This window comes from Aedes albopictus, chromosome 3 (genome assembly GCF_035046485.1).
Source record: "Aedes albopictus strain Foshan chromosome 3, AalbF5, whole genome shotgun sequence".
Lineage (NCBI taxonomy): Eukaryota > Metazoa > Arthropoda > Insecta > Diptera > Culicidae > Aedes > Aedes albopictus.
Window position 1 is genome coordinate 348,173,880 of NC_085138.1, and position 20,685 is coordinate 348,194,564.

Below are 20,685 nucleotides of genomic sequence, written 5' to 3' on the forward strand. Positions count from 1 at the left end.
TTTCGCCTTTCCGTGAAAAGAACAATAGATGTTTTACTCGGATTAACCGAAAGGCCATATTGGCGACACCAACCCTCATCTACCTGAAGGGCGTTTTGCATCAGGTCGAAAAGGGTGTTGATGCACATACCAACTAACAATGTTAGGTAGTCGTCGGCAAAACCATAAGTAGGAAAACCGCTATTATTGAGTTGCCTCAATAGCGTATCTGCTACGAGATTCCACAAAAGCGGTGATAAGACTCCCCCTTGGGGGCATCCACAAACACTCAATTTCCTAATCCCTGCTAGACGCAATGTCGAGAAGAGATATCGGTTTTTGAGCATTTGGTGAATCCAATTGGAAATCATTGGAGATATACCATGACTCCGTGCGGCTTCCAATATGGCATCGAAAGGCACGTTGTCAAAGGCACCCTCGATATCTAAGAAAACACTCAAACAAGTTTGTTTTTGAGCGAATGCTTTCTCGATATCGTAAACAACCTTGTGTAAAAGAGTCACAGTGGACTTACCAGATTGGTAGGCATGTTGGTTCACATGAAGAGGCACGTTGGCCAGATGAACATCACGGATGTGATGATCCACAATGCGTTCTAAGGATTTCAGAAGTAAAGAGGTCAAACTGATAGGTCTGAAACTCTTTGCTTCTTCATACGACGCACGACCCACTTTCGGAATAAACTTTACAGTGATATCCCTACAGGATTTGGGAATATACCCTGTAGCAAAACTGCAAACAAGTAGTTTTTTCAAAACATGTTTGAAATAATCAAATCCCTTCTGAAGCAAAATAGGATAAATCCCATCTGCCCCAGGAGATTTGAAAGGAGCAAAGCTATTAAGAGCCCACTCAATCGATTCTATAGTTACAATACTCCGAGCCGAAGCTAAAGAATCATAACTACAAGAAAAGACATCAGGATCATCCGAAGATGTAATATCCACACATCCAGGGAAGTGTGTGCTGAATAAGCATTCCAGAACTTCCTCATCAGAAGAAGTCAGATCGCCATTTGGCAAACGAAGTTCGTTCACCCGGAAATCCTTAGATTTTGCAAGGATTTTGTTTAACCGACTGACTTCACTCAAGCTGGAAACATTTGTACAAAGGTTTTTCCAGCCGGATCGTTCAGCAGACCGGAGAGCTTTCCTGTAGGCATTGCGAGCCGACCTGAAAGCCTCCGAACCAGCCGAACGTCGTCTGTTCCAACTCTTTCTACATTGTTTCCTGAGTTTCGCCAGATCAGAGTTCCACCAAGGGGTTCCTCTTGTGATCTTCACAGACCGTAGAGGGCATGCTTCTTCAAAAGCTTCCATGATGAAGGTCGTTGTAGTATCAACGGCATCATCTAAATCACTTGGAGTGTCAATGGATGGCGAATATCCATGAAATTTGGCTGCAACCAAATCAGTATAGAGATCCCAGTTTGTTGACCGAGGATTCCTGAAACGCAATGTTTGCGAAGTAACATTTAAATGTTCAAAAAAGATGTAGCGATGGTCAGATAAAGATTCTTCATCTGACACATGCCAATTGGTCAGCTCGTGACTAATTCTGCTAGAGCAAAGCTTTATATCTAACACTTCCTCTCTAGCAGATACCATGAAGGTTGGGCGGTTGCCTATGTTAAGTAATGCAAGATCTGTACTACTTAAGTATTCCATCAAACTGGAGCCTCTCAAGTTAATGTTTGAGCTGCCCCAGATGATATGGTGAGCATTAGCATCACTGCCAACAATTAGCGGAAGGCCTTTTGAAGTGCAGTATGCGATGACTTGTTTGAAAGAATCCGTAGGGGATGGTTCATCATGCGGTAAATACACAGAACAATAGACGTATTTCCTGTTGAGGTTTCCAACAGATACATCAATTGTGATAGCACATACATCTCTGGTGGTTAGTTCAGAGATGAGTGTAGCAACTATTGCGTTGTTGACAAGCACACAGGCTCGAGGCATGACACGCGAGTTTGCCATTTCATGTTTACTGAAAGTGGCAAACACCGGGTTCACAAGGTTTCCTAGATAGAAATTTCCCTTACGAAAGTAAGGTTCTTGTACCAAGGCCACTTGGGCTGTACCATTTTGCATAAGTCTGCAAAGATTGATCGTTGCTGTTCTTTTATGCTGAAGATTGATCTGAGCTATCCTAACCGTAGCCACTACCCAAACTAGGTAAGATTAAACTCTTCGCAATAACAGCACAACAAAGAACAGCAGCAATAAAACCAGATCGGTATCGATTGGAAAACGCCAAAGGCGAGGATACACAGAATACACTGTGTAATTCGCATAATGCGAAACCATATAGGTGAAAAATCAAACTAATTAACATCATCTTCATAATCCCGCCCTTATTTAGCCTCAAGTGAGACTGAAGAAGGGCAGCCGATTGTCTCGGAGAATCACAAGGTCCACTGCACCATTGCTCCGGTTAGCGCAGTAAGGGCAACATACTGTGGAGGGCGTCCTGGTACTCCACAGGCTCCGTTTGTGGTTAGGTATTTATTAGACCTCCCCCCCCCCCCCCAACCATTCATTCCTTGCCACGGTAAGCATAAAGCCGCATAACACCATGAATTAGGGGTCATATGTTTAGTGGACTCTAACCACTGGATCAGGCGGTCCGTAGAGTTATTCTTAGCCAATTGAGACAATCGCTACCGACACTACACAGCCATCTAGGCAAAGTTTGTTTATAATACATTCAAAAACAACTCAAATGAAGAGAATTCATAATGCGTAGCATGTAATCACATGTTAATGTACCTTTAAAATATATTTTATTCAGTACACTCAAACCTCCATTTAGGTCGAATCCATTTAGGTAAAATCTATTTAGGTCCCTCCATTTAGATAACATTACCTTAATGGAATCTGTTTGTGTTCAGAGCAGTTGGAGTGTTTTAGATTAGCAATAAGGTTGGTTTGAGGGAAATACGTTACAAGTGGAGTTAAGGGGAGTTCAGGGCGTGCTCAGGTGGGCACAACGAGGGGGGATGGGGTTGGATTGGGACTGTTCCCGAGCAGAGGAAAATATCAAAATAATAACAACGGAATCACAAAACCTGTTTTTATATCTCGGTTTGTTATTATTAACTTATTAAGTCATCACCGTTACATAACATGTTCTGTTGGGCAATCTTATTTTGTTATGATCGTGCTCTTGGTATATTTTCTTTAAATTACATTTCAATAACATGTTTTGTTGTAGTACAAGTTCAGTTATTATTGTGTCATTGAGACTGTACAAACATTTGATCATTAATATTACAACATAACTAGCTTTGCAATCAAAACTACACCATTCGAGATTGTCGTTGTTCACATCATTCCGTGAGGAACTGTAAGAGAAAATATTATTTTGTCATCAGTTCCTCTTCTTTCTGACATTACGTTTTAACTGTGACTGAGCCAACTTATCAGCCTTTTGTTTTATAAGCACTTTGAAAAATACACCTGTTTTTTTTGTCCCAATTTCAGTTAAGTATGAATATGAATATAGAGAGTGTAATAGAGTGTTAGCCATTTTATGGAACATTTTGGATCAACTGGTGGAATTCAAGGACGAACAACACTTTTTCGACAAAAATGTAAAAAAAAAAAATAAATCATCAAGAAGAAGAACTCTATTGATCATTATTTTTAGACATTTTATTTTTATTGATTTCACTGCATCGATCCCACTTAGATTCACTTGGATAAATGTGTCAATCAATGAGGTAATAATGTAAATTAATCTTATAAACAATGAACCACCTAATAAAGGGCTTCTAAACGTCGGTAGTTTTTCATCTTAAGTTGTTTGGAAAATAAACGAAAACTATTGTTTCTCTCTGTTTTCGATAATAAATCGCTTGCGACAACAATAGCGTCCCAATTATGAATGAAACATTTTACAATAGATGCTATTGTTGCGTATCCCATTGAATTCATATGGGACTTTGGAGGAGTTCCTATCTACAACAGAAAAAAAGGCAAATTTTGTTTTCAGATTGTTATCAATAACTTATTCATATCAAAATTTGTTATTGAAATATTTAAAAAAATTGCTGTTATTAAGTTGTTATTGAAACTAACAAAACATGTTATTAAACAGGTCTTCCAGGAACATTATTTTGTTATATTTTTTGTTATTTGTCGCTTATGACAGACAAGTTTAGAACAGGATATGTTATGTAAATAACATGAAAATAACTCTTTCCGTTACTCAGTTATTTTTCCAAAATAACACATTATATTATGCTGTTGCTATTCCCTTCTGCTCGGGTTTACGGTTTCCTAAAAACTTTCTTGAGCACAAAATCATCGAAACTACATACACAACATGTGTGCTTAAGATTGAATAAATGCCATGCTTACACAGCCTCAAGCAAGTTCAATGTTTGTTTAAGAATCTCTAAGATTCAGGTGATAGCACCTGATACCATCGGAAACCCTTCAAAACGAAAACGTAACGCCTCTAAAACACGCCAAAAATCATCTGAAGCTGTCTGAAATGCCTTCGGAATCCCCCTAAAACTCCCTCGGACCCCATGTAACGCACCCCTCAGAAACCCCCTAAAACTCCTACGTAACGCCTGAGTAACGCCTCTTAAACTCGTCAAAAATCATCCGAACGTTTTTGAAACGCCTTCGAAATCCCCCTAAAACCTCATCGGACCCCATGTAACGCACCTGAGACACTTAGAAATCCCCGAAAACGCCTTCGTAACGCCTCTGAAACTCTGAAACTCGACAAAAACCCTCTGAAGCTTTCTGAAATGCATTCGAAAACCCTCTAAAACACTAACGGATCCTATGTAACGCAACTGAGACCTTTCGAAACTCCCCGAAAATACCCCCTAAAGCCCCCCCCCCCCGTGCAACGCCTCTGACAACTCCCCCCCCCCCATCCCCTCTCTTCCTGAAACTCCCATGAAATCCCTTTGAAACCTCCCTTGACCTCCTTTAAATCTCCAGGGCACTCGCCCTTCTTTAACTTCTTTGCAATCTACAGATCCATTTAGATAAAAAATCTATTTAAGCAGTCCCGACTCGTGACCTAAATGGAGGTTTTGGTATACCCCACAAACTTACTTTTATATGCAAAATTTTGTTAAAAATCAATGTTTTGAAACAAAATTCAATCTGATATGGTCCACACAGCTTCTCCCATCATGTTCATGCTTCCAAGACTTCAATTTGTGATTAATTTTTGAAATTTGATGTGTTTTTCGGGGTACCCCAAAGTTACCCCATAATAAAAATAAGATTCTCGCTCAAATAAAAATTAAAGGACATCCAAAATACTCATAATTATTCGATCATTCAATTGTGATTGATATTTGATACCCCGGTAAAAGTTTTCAAAATATGAAAATAGGAAAAATACTGTTATAAAGAAAAATATCAAGGAAATTTGCAGTTACTCTTATACAAAGCCATGACAACTAATTAGTTTTGTATAAAACCACATCTAGCGGAAAAAGACCTGGAAATGTAAGTTCAAAAAACTGGTACAAAACCAAACTTCAACGGCTTCTCAATCTAACCCACGCACTTCGTCCACTTCTGATCATCCAATGAAAATTCCGCGTAAAATGCTTGAAGCTAGAATAGAATTGCATCGTTACTGGAATTATTATGGCCGCGTTGACAGTCAATCGAAAGGCACATGCATTCATATCTGGAAAATCCACCACCACCATTCGCACTAATATGCGATGCGGTGCGGTAGGCATGACAGCAGCGGTTTATCCTTCGATTCAAACTCATCAACGATTCCGTCTAATGGTCACCCTGAAGCATGGATGGAATAGCACTTGCTTCTGTTATGGTAACTTCGTCGTCAGCGTCACATTCCTTTTGGAAAATTCCGACACAAAACTGGCCCCTCACGTCCAATAATCACGCATTTCAAATAGAACGGTTGAAACAATCTATCCCTTCCCCGCACCAATACTTACGTCATATTGATGTCATTGTAGTTCATTTCACCGATTTTGTTCACACAGGACGACACGTTGACAATTCGGGCCCGGCAGTCCGCCGTTCCGGCAGCACGGAGCTGAGGTAGCAGTAAATGCGTCAGGAGGAAGTGGCCGTAGTGGTTGATGGCCATGTGGGACTCGAAACCTTCCTCGGTCAGTTTGAATGGGACGCACATAACGCCGGCTGGAAGAATAAAAAAATAGGAAAAATGTTACAAATTGATGGTCCGATTCAAGTCAAGCCCAGTTCATAGAAATCAGGTTCCAGTGAGTGTACCAATACAAAAACCACAATCTTAACCCATCCCAAAAGTCAATACGTACCGTTATTGATGAGGATATGGATTTTATCGAACTTGGACTGGATTTTTCCGGCAAACGTCCGAACCGATTTCATGCTTCCGATGTCCAGCTGCTCATAGTGCAACTTTGCTCCCGAGGCCAGCTTGCTGTGCTCCAGGTATTTCTCGACCACTTTTTTCGCTTCCGTTGGATTGCGGACACCTGTTGTTATTGTTGTTGTTGTGTTTGTTGACGGTCGCCATCACCAGTGAGTGTTGTTCCGTTCCGGCATAGTTCCGCGATGTGTGCCGGCGATGCGATGGTGATTGGTTTGGGTTCGAAAATTCCGATAGCCGAGGATGAAATACCGAGAACAAACAAAAATGATGCAGGGAAAAAAGCTTTTGAAATTGTTGTTTTTCAATTTCCGTTCTCACGGACAACGCATTCCAGCTAATTGCACAATGGTGAAGAAAGTGAAAATACTAGAAAAATATGCTTTTTGAGTTTCATATGAACCTCAGCACAATACATATTACTTTCAAAATCTTTTCTAAATAAATGTATCAACACATCTTTCCTCGAATTTTCTTCCTGGACCACTGCACGTTCTTCCCAGCGATGAAAGAATGCGGAATAACTCTGCATGATACCGAGAGCCGAGAGTCGGCCGATCCTATCGGATCATGGTGTTCCCCACCCACTCTAGAGTGAAACACAAAGAGCGAGTTGGCGTTACCCACCTAATATCACTTCGATGTCGCACTCGACGAGCTTTTTTACGATCCGCAATCCGATACCGCGATTTCCACCGGTGATGAGGGCAATTTTTCCCGGTTGTTTGTACAGTTCTGTGGAAGTAGAGAAAAGTTGATGGAAGAATGGTCGTTAGAAAATGGATTTCTCAAACGGTGTACAGGAAATAGAATTTAACACAATATGTACCTAGCTTAGTGCAGATAAAATATATCAGTTTAAGCATTCAACCTAAAACTTATAATTATATAAAAAATGTATTTTTTACGTCCTTACAAATTTTAAAAAATGATTGAAAATTCTTTAAAACATAGCTATGCATAGGTACTTTTCAAACGTCGAAAAAAGTTATGATGGATTGACACTTTTAGGATCTTTCTCGAAAAAATGTATTTTTTCACATCTATGTCATTTAATTTTATTTTTGATATCCAAAGATTTTCTACTTCTGTTCTTAAGATATCTATAATAAGATATATTAGAGCCCATTTAGATTAAAGGAAGAACACATTTAGAATTTTTTGTGCGATATTGTAAATATGAATCATTTTCCTCTATATGGGTGAAAATGTCAAACCATCATAACTTTTTTCAACGTTTAAAACGTATCAATGTTTTGAGTAATTTTCAACCAATAACATATTGTTGATAGTCGCTCAAAACTTCATTCAATTCGGTTCACTGCTCTCCGAGGTATAACAGCTGAAAAATTAGTTGTCTAAAAATAGTGTTTTACGAGAACGGTTCTAGCTTCGCGAAAGATTAACCAATCGAGCTCAAATTTGTACCAATGATGCACATATGATAGGTTGATAAACAGTCTAAATTTGAGAATTGTTGCTGCACTCTATGGAGAGTTACAGCATGTTGAACGTTTTTGTGAGAGAAAAAAAGTTTCCTATCCCAATCATTTTGGCCACCCCCTGTATTTTTGTAAATATTATAACTTTTTTCAACCACGTCTACGTTTGAAAAGTTTCATTTATGTTATTGAAATTACTCTTGCACACCCTAAATATAGGTGAATCGCCTATTTGGCTATTCACAAGCTCTTGCGCCTCATATGGGTAAACATTGTTGTCATTATAGATATTTCATAACTCCCTTATAAAATGTGCCATTTTTCTTCCATTTTTCTAGGTAAAAATCACTTCTATGATTTTTTTTCGATATTTTTTGCACCCACCTAAGAAAAACTTTCTGTCTGCTGTTTACTTTTTTGTTTGCGTTTCCATTCGTAATCGTGTAAGAATAAAAAGCAGCAGTTTTTGATCGAAAAAAATAAATGATACAAATCACAAATATACAAAAACATACATGTGGGATTTTTTTAAATGTGCCCTCATATCTAAAAAAAAACTTTGCAGCTCCTTCAGAAAATCTTCCAAATACAAATTTATATTTTTTGTGTGTACCAAAAACCACGCAGAGGGGGAGGAGTCAATATCCAGAAAACTGATTGCATGGTTTATGGACAGTTCCTTAAATGAAATTCCCTCCAAATATATCTTCTCCTAGAAATTAGTTTGGGAATCCCTTCTTAAAACATTCCTTGGATTCCATCCAAAACTGTTCCACGGTTTTCTTCAATAAGATATTAAAGATTATCTTACATAGATTGTTCCAGAAACATATCCGAGAATCATCCATTCAATCAGAAATGCATTCAGCGACTCTGTCTGAAAGCCAAAAGATCAGGATTCAGGAGAATACCTGAATACCTCTTAAAAAAATATCACGAGAAACTACTGGAGGAATGAAGTAATTCCAAGGAAAAAAATATAAAACATTTTTGGTGGGATTTTTGAAGAAATATGTAGAGAAATATCTGAACAAATCTCTCAAAAATTGTCTGCTTAAATCCCCGCCGAAATTGCAGAAAAAGGTACTGAGGGAATTCTCTAAGAAATTCACCAATAAATTTCTGGTTTACTGGTGGATTTTCTGAATGAATCTTTGGAAAAACTTCTACAGATACCTATGAAGAATTACTTTTACAACTTCTAAATGGTGTTGTATACAAAAACACCTGAAGAAAGAAAGTGTTGAAGGAAATCCTGCAGACACAAAAAAAAACATGGGTCCACTTGTGCCTAGTAAATAATCATTCCGGAAAAAAACCCTCAACGACGTACTATTTTTTCCCGAATTTGCTATGTAATTATCGTGGAAAAAACATTCTTGCTTGAATCCTTTTTATGAGTTTAACAAGAGTCCTTTTTAAAATTTATCTTCTGGATTACCTCTAAGAACACCGCTAGTAATTGCGTTGGGCAGTGCTTCCCAAACTGTGCGCCGCGGCGCCCTGGTGCGCCGTGAACATCTCTCAGGTGCGCCGCAGGCTCTTGAGCCAAAACATTGATTGATTGATTTGTCTTTATTTAAGAGACTTTCAGCCCTTGGCTGGTTCGTCTCTTGAGCCAAAATATAAAGAATAAACTCTTATTATTAAAGGCAGAACATATTTTTTGTTGTTTATGTTTTATTTAGTAAAACCAAGGTTGCAACCATTCATTTGCAAAAATTTACATTCATTTGCTATTATCTCAGTTCAGAAGCATGCTATCGAAAAACAATGTATGGATGAATTGAACCTTGTAGTTTTATCTGAAAGTTCGCCGAATAGCATTAGGGTCGCACACGCATACCAAAGTCGTGAGAGAGCTGTGAAGGCAACCCTCCACGCGGTGAATATAAATTTCATTCACGCTGTGGAAAGTTGCCTTCACAGCTCACTCACAACTTTGGAATGCGTGTGCGACCCCAATGTTATTCGGCAAACTTTCAGATAAAACTACAAGGTTAAATTCATCCATACGTTGTTTTTCGATAGCATGCTTCTGAACTGAGATAATAGCAAATGAATGTAAATTTTTGAAAATGAATGGTTGCAACCTTGAGTAAAACTAGTGTCACCTTACAGCCTTTTTTGTATTCTATACCAATGTCCTGCCTTTTTGAGGAAGACTTCAAAATAAAGTCACTCTAAGTGACTCTCCCTCTTCTAAATTTTCAATTAAAAAGTAAATATTCCAAAGTCCACGAATGTTTTCCGTAATTCCTAATATTATCATGAAACATCTAGAATTTTACAAAGTTTTCAAATTTTCGGAATTTTGATTTTTTGACTCTCAAATTGTAAAACTTTTCATTTCATTCTACTTAGTTTTCGATTTTATCAATGGCTTGTAATTCAAAGTTAATATTTCAACAAGCTTTTTTGAAGTTCTTTCCATAATATTGACATCTATAATTACTGTGAATCTCCAAGTCTTCGTGCTGTCTCAAACGTTCTGGGACGATATGTTTAACATACATCACTATCACATACCACTTATCGTAAAAAATCTGAGAAAATTTATAGGGTAACGATGGGTATTACCGGCAGGTTTGTTCTCTTCGTCATGGGGGGTTTTTGTGGGCCGAATTGTCTAAAATTTTGGCATATAGCTCAGCTTGGTTGGGAAGGATTTGAGGCCAACTCTGAGACCTACAGGTTAAAAAAAATCCATGACGAAGAGAACAAAACTGCCGAGAATACGTAAGTTCCCCTATGTCGATTTTGTCCATGATTCTGAAAACCGTCTTTTTTTAGTTATGTTTCTCCGCATACAAAAAATGACCCCTCACCGTCACTGTCAGCCGTCTTGACAGCTTCTGAACATTTTTATGTATATTTTCCCTAACTTTGGTAATCTACGTGCTTTATTTAACAAATTTAAAAGCTTTGCAATGTAGTCCTCCAGAAACCTAAAATTTGTGTTAAGTTCTTTGAATCTTCAACCATTTTTTTCTTTAAGAAGCATTTTAAAAATCTATTTTTTCAATTAGAAGAAAATATGACATTGAAAGATTTTTTATCGATTTATATTTGAAATTTTGAACTGAAGTTGTTAAAATTGTTAAAATTCTTTATAAAAAGTTGTTGGTGCGCCGCGACATTTTTGAAAATTTCGAAAGGCGCCGCGGTAGCAAAAAGTATGGGAACCTCTGGCGTTGGGTATTTTTTCAGAATTTATTCAAAGTTTTAAGTAATGTTTATAGAGCGAAGATTCTTGCAGGAGCCAAAAATGAAAAAAAAAATAATCTTAAGATAGTTCAGGTATTCCTCCAGGAGTTGATATGGATTCATTAGGACATTTCTTCAGGGATTATTTCACATTTTTTTCCTGAGATTCTCTTAACAATTCCTGCAAAAATTACTACAAAGTCTATCGGTTATCTCCAGCAAACCAGAAGGATACATATAAGGATGTTAATCTAAAGTTATATTAATGAACACATTAAGTTAGAATTATATAAGGTGCAATCATAGATTGGGTGAAATCGTATACGAGGACCGCAATTCCATCCGATTCCATTTGGCAGTATAAGTAATTTCAACTTTGCGTTAACAATTATACAACTTCAAGTTGACATTCTTCAACAACTTCAAATGCACTTGTTGTGATTCAATTGTAATCTTAAATGCGAGATCACTTTTGAGGTCATATTTGTAAAAATAAAGTTACGGTTAAAAATAAGAATACGGTGAGTGAATTTGGTCGAAGAGCTAGTGGATGATGAAAAGGAAGTATTTTTGGAAATATTTGTCTAGGCACATAATTTAAGTCAAATACGTACCGATGAACATGAGTTTTATAACTTATTAATTAATTAATGATCATTTTTTGGAATTTTTTTCATAGATATTATTTTTAAGAATGACTGCAAAGGGTTCCCCAGTTTTCACATGTAATATTTCAAAGATTCCTTCAATTTTTTTTTATTTCTTCAGTGGTTGTAGTGGGTTTGCGTTTTCAAGCAGAATTCCTTCAGGATTTTTTTGTTTCTGAAGGATTTGCTTCAGAAAATTCTCCAGATAGTTTGGGGATGTTTGTTTACAAATCCTTTCACAAATTGTAGATGATTTTCATGAAATTTTTTTCAGAGGTATCAGAAATCTAATGCATTCCACCTGTATCTTTGTCTTTTTCTTTGTGCGGATGTTTTTAAGGAAATTCCCTCAAAAATTTCTTTAGGATTTTTTTTTTTTCAAAAACCCCTCCAAGAATTCAGAACACAGTGGAGAGGCCCAGAACCAAGGGGTGTAAGTGAACTTCATACATTTTGTGTGGGATGCAAAATTGGTCAAAACTTTAAACCTCATTTACTCGAAAGTGGATTTTTGTCACTTACATCCCCACTTACGCTTTCAAGTCCCTCAGTTTTACTTGGAATTACATGCAGAGTGCCACCAAAAGTCTCCTATGATTTTTTTTCTGAAAATCAAGGGGTCTTCTTCTTGGGATCAAAGGCATGCATCCAGAAGTTGCTCCAAAGATAGTAAGAAAATTGCAAAGAAATATTTGCTCTGAAATTGAGAAATCTTCCATGGATTTCTTAGAAAGATCTTCACGGAATTCCTAAAAAAATCTTTAGTATTTTTTGTGCAATTTCTGGAAAAATGTCTGAAAAATTCCTAGAATATCTAGAAATTCTGCAGGGATCAACCGTAGCAGCAATTACTAAACTTTTTCTTTTAAAAATTGCTGCAGTAATAACTGGTGGAAATTTTCAAAGAATTCTTGGAGAAACACTGAGAACAATTCCGAAGAAACCCCTGTAGAATTTGAAAATAAATTTTAAGAGGATTTTCTGAAAAACTACACGGAGAAGTTTTGGAAGAAATTTCCTGCTGAAATTTCTGAAGAAGTCCCTTAAATTCTGAAAAAGTCTGTGGAGATGAAAATGCATCTTCGAACAAATTTCAAAAGAATCTCAGCAGGAAAAGATCCTTCTTCAGAAATTTCAGCTGGAGATTTTTTCCAAAACTTCTCCATGGAGTTTTTCAGAAACTCATCTGAAAATTTATATATTAATTCTACAGGGTTTTCTTTGGAACTCTTCCCAGGGCTTCTCCAAGAATTCTTTGAGAATTTTCACCAGTGATTACTGCGACAGTTCATAAAAGAAAAAGTTCAGTAATTGCTCCTACGGTTGATCCCTGCACAATTTATTCATTTGAGCAATCTTTATCAGAATCCCTGTATAAATCTAAGGAAGTAATTTTGAATGTATCACTGGATTCATATCTGAAGAAACCCCCGAAAAATTCTTGAATGAATCTCAACATGAATTTCTTAAGAACTTCTTGGAGAAATACCTAGGCAAACTTCTCGGGATACCCTTGATTTGACTCCTAGAGAAAAATTGAAAATGAAATAATAGAAAAACTGCTGTAAAAATCATATGATAGAATTCATGGAGGATTTTCTGCAAGTTATGTTTCAGGAAATTCTGTAGGAATACCTAAAAAACGCATAGATAAGCGTCTGCAATAATCTCTAAAAATACTATTAAAATATGTAACTACTATTGTAAAACTATTGAAATATTAAACAAACTTCCGTAGAAATTCCTAAGAATAGTTTTTGAATGAACTTCCTAAGGAATCGGTCTTTAAATGATTGGATTCATCCTTAGTGAATAAATTTCCAGTAAAAGACATGAACGAATACATTGAAAAAATCCTGAAGGAATCATTGAAAGTAATAATGCAAGAATCTCTGGAGAAATTCATGCAGGGTTTTCTGGATGAAAACCTGAATGAATTTCTCGACACATTCACACATCATGCGAAAATTGTTAATGGAGTCCCTAGAGCAGTTCCTGATCAAATCTTTTCGTAAACTTTCTGAGTAAATGCTTTAAAGAATTTCTGAAGGAATCTTTGGAAAAATTACTGAAATTGCAAAAAAATTATGAGAGAATGTTACAAAAAGGAATCCGTGGGGAAATTTCCGATGCATTTTGTAAACGAGTCCCTGGAAGAATTTCTAAAGTAATTTCTGGTGCAGTTTCAGAAGAAACCCAGAAAAATTTACCCAAAAGATTTGTTGGAGAAATTTATGAATATCTGAAGCCCTGGAGAAATTTATTAAATTACCCCTGGAAGAATTTATTAAAAAAATAACGCCGGAGGAGTTTCTTCCTTGGTAGATTTTAAGACCAAATTTCAGGTGTAATTTCTGAAGAAATCTGTTGATAAATTTTGGATGATATGCAGAGAAGATTTCCTTGGACTCGCAATCTTTGGACTAATTCATGGAGGAATCTCATAAGGAGTTTGTGAAGGGGTGTTGAGGAAAACTTTTAAAAGAATACCTGGATGATATTTTGAAGGAATCTTTGTAAGGATTCGTGATGCAGTCTGTGAAAGATTTTCTAAGGAAATCCCTGGAGAAATGTATGTTAAAGAATCGTTCAAAGCATTTCTGAAGGAATCTGTGAATGAATTTCTCAAAGAATTCTCGCACGGACTCTCTAAAATAATTAGGGATATTTTTTATGGAAACTCATGTAGCTTTTCTATAAGAGATTTTAAAGAAATTGCTGGGGATTCTCGTATAAAATTTCCAGAGAAAATTCTAAAGGAAATTCTGCAACAATCCATGAAGATGTTCTGGAGAACTTTCAAACTAAATTATTAAATGACTTTCCGAAACGAATTCCTGGAGCATTTTCTGAAAGAATCAATGGAAGGAATTCAGTGAAGTTTTTTTTAAAGTTCCTTAATTAATTTCTGGGGTAACCTTGGGAAAACTTTGGAGAAAATTCTAGAAGAAACTAAAAATTTTCTTAGGGAATCAATGTAAGAACTCCTGGAAGATTTATCAGAAGAATCTTCCAAGGCGTTTTTAGAAGGAATCGCTGTAGGAATTTCTGAATAAATACCTTGAGAATTTTAAGATGTTTTTCTCAAGACATTCGTGCAATGTTTTAAATGAATCCTTCGATAATTTTTTGGAGGAATTTGCAAAAAAAAAAAAAAAAATTGGAGAAACCACTAAATAATTTTAAAAGAAATTCATGGGAAATTTCAAAGCAATCCATTTTTCTAAAATTTTCTTGAACAATCTTTCGAGTTATTTCGGAGAAAATAACGAATGAAGAAATTCATCTCCGTTAGAAACTGAACAAATCCCTAAAGTAAATTGCGGAATGAAATTTTTATAGGTGAATAAATTTATGAAGAAATCCAGGGACAAATTTTCAAAAGAATCATCGAAATATTTCCTTCATTCTGAGGGATTTCTGAAAGAATTTTTGGAAGAAGTCCCAATATGTATATGTTTGTTTTTTTTTGCACGGGTGAGTGAACAAAAAATTGGACCCCCTCACAAATGTATCTTGCTTTTTATAACATATATTATATATTTATAATGAGCAATTTCTATTACGTATGAATCATACAAATTTAACAAAACGAATCAGTTCTGAAGTGAACTAATACGTGCTCTCGGTTACAATTTCAGCAATTGCGACATTAGTTTTTATCTGCTAACGATCAACCCACCATTTCCGATATACTCACGTAAGTGCACACACTAGCTTCACCTCATCCACCCTTCGATCATACTGACCGAATCTACACGCACATCCCATATAGATTAAATATCATTATTATTGCTTGAACATACTCGTACAATGTACACGCAACATAAGCCATCGTAGCCAAAACTGCACACCGCGCATTTAAATCCAAAAACTGTCGAAAAAATGTGCCACCACAGCTGCATCGCCCTGTCTGTCTGACTACTGCTGCGAGGTAGGTACCGTAATTCGGGGTCTAATTGATATCTTGAAAACAATTTTTGCTGAAAACATCAGTGGCAATTGAAATATTGCCAAAAGAATTTCTGTAAAACCAGTACCCAGTAGATTTCTATGGAACCATGTTACAGAATTTTGTTCAACAAATTTAAACTTTAAGTTAAATAACTTCAAAAATCAAAAAAAAATAGGAATGCCACTTTGGGGCGAAATTGATCAGTATAGCATCGGATGGAAAGGAAAATTTCCTTCTCCGCTTAATTTTGCTCTTCTAAAACCGAAGAACGCGTTTGAAATCTTACAACAAGTGAATTTAATGCTTTAAATGCAAAATTAAAATTTAAAATTTCCCCTTAAACGCCTAAAGGTAGGCAATTTCATTTGAAATAAGTGATTTCTATCACAATAAATGACTATTTCATCATAAAATGAACTTTTTTTTAACTATGTCATGTTCTGATTAGCTACATAACTTCCCAACCAAGGGTTTACAAAAATGTTTAGACAGAGAATTTACGGGAAGTCCTATTAGCAATCGATTGTTTAGTAGCAATGATGTCAGCTAAATGAGAAATACACTGCAAATTCCTTAAGAACTAAGTCAAAACTAACTTTTTTTCTAAAAATTGAAAAGTCTACACTCATCTCTAGACATCTACGAACCAGATGACTTAAAAAGTTTGAGATCATTACAACGCTTAAGAGTTCCTAGTATGGAATTACAATGTAGTACCCGAATGATCAATTTGACCTCGGTTTACGGTACTTGCAAACATATAAAGTTGCACTTTTGGGAGCGATGCCGAAAATTGGAATTATCGTTTCATACGCTGGACGCGACCAGCCGCGAGCGCGTGAAATTTTAAACCCCCACTATGTATAATCCGCGCGTAAATGTGCAAACATTAACATTAATGGGCTTACGGGCCGCACTTTTCTACGCTATGTTGGTGCGATGAAAACTGTGTCGTGAAATTGCTGTGAATATTATTTTTAAACTGGATAAATTAACTTTTCGGGCCGGAGCCCGTGGCGCAATTAGTCACACGTTTGCTTCATATGCAGATGGTCATGGGTTCGATCCCAGCCTCGGCACTTTCGTCAGTTGCTGCTCTTCCCCCCTGAGAGCAGCTGACATTGATCCTCTTCTGAGCCCATGGCTTAAATGGACCCGGATACTTGGACATCGGCGAACGGCAACTCATAATGAACCCCCAATCGGACTGGAAACAGGAACAACCAACAGCCACACATTGTCATCCTCGTGTTCCTTATTCTACCATGATATGGTGGAAAGTGGAGGCAGCGCAACGGCATCCAGTTCGATATAGTAGAATTAGAATAGAATACATTTAGGCGCTGTACAAAAGTGTAAGTACAGCTTCCAATTGGAATCGCTCATGCAGTGCCCTAGTGGACAAAAGAGCTGTAAATTAGGTTAAGTGATTGAAGAATAAAAATAAATACTTCAAAATTATTATTGCATGCAAAAAGAAGATGCTGCTTTATCAACCTTTACAGTTTGATTTCGATACAGTACTCATCAGGAAGAGTGGAAATTTGCTATCTCACTCCGAAATATCGTGAATGTACAAGGAACGGGTCACGTACCTACATTGTCGGAATGTAATTGTAATTGATGATTTTTCAGTTTTCATGAAATGGGTACATTTCTGTTGTTCTTGTGTGGTGAAAGTGTATAATTAACCCCACTAATGATACCGGAGCTATTCAAACATTAAAAGTCTCTTCCGTGGAACTCACGCGGCTTCCGATATGCGTTCAACATCGGAATCGTCCTTCCGGAATCTAGGTCATCAAAGGGGATAATGTGCCTTCTTCTGTAGATCGTCGTCGTCGTCGTCGTCATCCGCTGATGAATTATTCCATGCAGATCCCTGCTGCCGGAGCGCATCACGCCCAACCCCCCCATCCACAGCAGCGGGAGCCTCTTGAACCTGATTAATTCATCATTCATAGGACGCAAAGGCTGATTGATGTGTTCGATCGATAAGTGAAGTCCTCCGAGCGGCACAAAGAAGACGCGATGCGATGACACAGCACGCTACTGGATGCAGCCAACAACGATGACAAGACCGACCGACCGACGGCGTCGACGACAACGCAATTCATCGATGGCTGAACACTGGTCTGAGTGAGTAGATAGGCACACGATGCGTGACTGCGTGACAAGCTAGTATGAGGATTGAGAGATAGGCTGGTTACAGATTTGAATAATGATTTTGTTTCAATTCAATAACGAGCCGCGTGTGTCATGTCTTCAGACACTGAAAGTATCCATCGAACTAGCAATAGGTACACTCTTGTTTTTGGGGTTTGAGAGTATAGTTAGAAATTTTAAGTTATGCCATCATTAAGCCTTGACTAAAACTTTCGCCATGAACGCTTAGAGTCCTAAGGTCCTCCTCAACTGCAGAAAACCAACGTGTTCGCAGCCATCCACGAAGCCGATGGCCCCTTCCAGACTCTCTGCTGAATATGAATCAAGCTTGTTGTTTCTTCGGCATACGAGCTTCGTACCCAGCCCACCACAGCCTTCCATGTTTTAGTCGTATCTGTTTATGTGCTTGGTACAATTCGTAGTTCATGCGACGCGGTCACATGCCATCCAGTAAACTACCGAGTATTGATCGCGTAACCAGTGTTGCTGTCAAGGGGAGGGGGCGTAGGCTTTGGTGAGCACCCTTAGCATTTTTATAATTTTATGCCAACTAGCTTTTATAACTGAACGCAAACCTAGGAATCTCTGCATGATTTCCTTCAACATTTTCTTCAACATAATAGAAACTAGTCCGAAAAATTTTACGAAAATGTCTTCTTAACAATTTCTGATTGAATAGCTGATTGAAATTCTTTCATTAATCGGCTTAGGGACAAAACGTCGAAAGACAAAACGTCGAATGCCAAAACGTCGAATGCCAAATGGTCGAATGCCAAAACGTCGAAAGGGACAAAACGTCGAAAGGACAAAACGTCGAAAACGTCGAAAACGAGTAATTTAAGCAAATAGTGAGTTCTTTATTCTTTTAAAGGATACTCATTCTTTCACTTGTATCTGCCAACTAGTTCAGAGGGAGCCTTCCTGAGGCTCCCTGAAACAACACCTCAGGGTCGGCATGTTCCTTGACCAGTTCTTCGTGAGTAGGGAATATTCGCACTGTCGTATATAAAAAAGGAACTGAGCTTGGATGTGTCATCAAATCTTATGTGCGTCCTGACCAAGGTGCTGCCCTAGGACTTTGTGACGCATCTGCATACATGCGTAATTGCGCGAATACATGCGCCACAATGAAATGGGACATTTTGGCATCGGGCATTAAGATTCTGCACCGAAATCCGGATTTTCCGGTAATCCACGGTGACCGAACTGGTTCCCCCTCTCAATGGCTGGTGACTTTCTGAATCGAATCAACCCAAGATAGTTAGAATTTGTGAAAAAATGGCAGACACATGACCATTTAAGTTTACCAGGTACCAGGGTGCCATGTTTTTGCGGGTGCAGTTCTTGATCAAATTTTGACCTGAACAATGTTCAAATATGTTTGATCGCAGCGTGCCGTTTTTGAACTTTAACGCAAATTGATCGCGTTCAAATGCAACACTGCGAGTAGCACACTGCCACAAATTTCCTTTTACAAATTTTCAGCATTACGTCACAGCTTCCTTCAGGGTAGCTTCGATGGTAGCCTCTAGCCTAGCTATTGTCTGCCGGATCTCTGGCACCTTTAGGGTTGTGATGGTGATTGTTCTTTCAAGGGCGTCTGGTTTGGTTTACGGCACGACTTGCCGGTACTTTCCATCCCAACATAAGGGGTGGGAGGGAATGTCTTCCTCATTCAGAACCGGAGTTCTACTTGAAATAGCAGGGTTTTGACTAGCTGTCCTTCTCCGCAATTCATCCGGTATTCACAGGATATAGTACTAGTACAACAATGCTAAGTATCCTCGCAATTATCTTTACTCAGCAACTGAAGCATTATAGAGTGCAAAATGAGTCACTGACCTTCAGCGTTCGGGCAGTGACCCCAGATAACGAGACAATGTTTATGTGTCCCCGTTAATCAGTTCATCATTCTGCCATCTTGGTGGATCTACCGTATCACCACCCCTCTCAGGCTACCAACAGGATCGATTTAAATTTACACAAAATTAAAAAAAAAAATCCACGCTGAACTGTGAACACATACACACTTTTCGACGTTTTGTCCTTTCGACGTTTTGTCCCTTCGGCGTTTTGGCATTCGACGTTCTGGCATTCGACGTTTTGGCATTCGACGTTTTGGCATTCGACGTTTTGTCACCCATTCTGTTCTGTGATATTGTTCTGAGTACATCCTTGCCAGAATTTCCCTAAAGATAGCTTTATATTCCTGGAAGAATTCTTAAAGTCTCCTGAGAGCCTTCAAACAATAACAGAAGGAAACCCTCGATGTAGGAATACTTGAAGGGAATCCCTGGATGAATTCCTGTAGAATTTGACTCTTAAATAGAATCATTGGAAAAATCCTTTAATTCACCTGAAGGAATTCCTGGACGAATCGCAGGAATTTATTGAAAAATAAATATTTGCAGAAATTTAAAAAGAATTCTTGGAGGAATTTGCTGAACAAATTTCTGGAGAAATTCGTACACAAATTTTGGAAGGAGATCCCTGATGAAATATCTAAAGTAGTCCTAAGATAAGTCCTAAAACAATCTTTGAAAGAAAGCATTGAAGCATTCCATGGAAAATTTCTAGAGGAATCCCTTGACAAATTTTAGGAAAAATCCCTGCATCCTTGAAGTAATTCAAAAAAGTCTTTAGATTTTCGTGGAGGCATCCCTAGAGGAATTCTTTGATGCATCCCTAGAAACCATCATAAAAAATCTGAAATTCCTGAGGGAATCTCACTATTTTTGAAAAGATCCTGAGAAAAATTTCTGAAGAATTCATTTGGGGAATTCCTGCAGCATTTCCTGGAAGAACTAAATAAATAAATAAATGCCTGGAGGTATTCCCGAAGAAATCCCTGGAGAAATTCCTGAAGGAACTCCTGGAAGAAATTTTTTGAGGAATT

General features: G+C 37.7%; 1 protein-coding gene across 1 annotated transcript in view; it reads right to left on the reverse strand.

The window, feature by feature from the left end:
• LOC109432675 (dehydrogenase/reductase SDR family member on chromosome X) overlaps positions 1-20,685 on the reverse strand; it is a 45,552-nt gene that overhangs the window by 6,561 nt on the left and 18,306 nt on the right. Inside the window, exons 2-4 of the mRNA XM_029874861.2 lie at positions 7,000-7,107; positions 6,299-6,478; positions 5,951-6,158 (exon numbers count right to left, since the gene is read on the reverse strand). Coding sequence (XP_029730721.1) covers positions 5,951-6,158; positions 6,299-6,478; positions 7,000-7,107 — 496 coding nt within the window. The remainder of the gene's footprint in view (positions 1-5,950; positions 6,159-6,298; positions 6,479-6,999; positions 7,108-20,685) is intronic.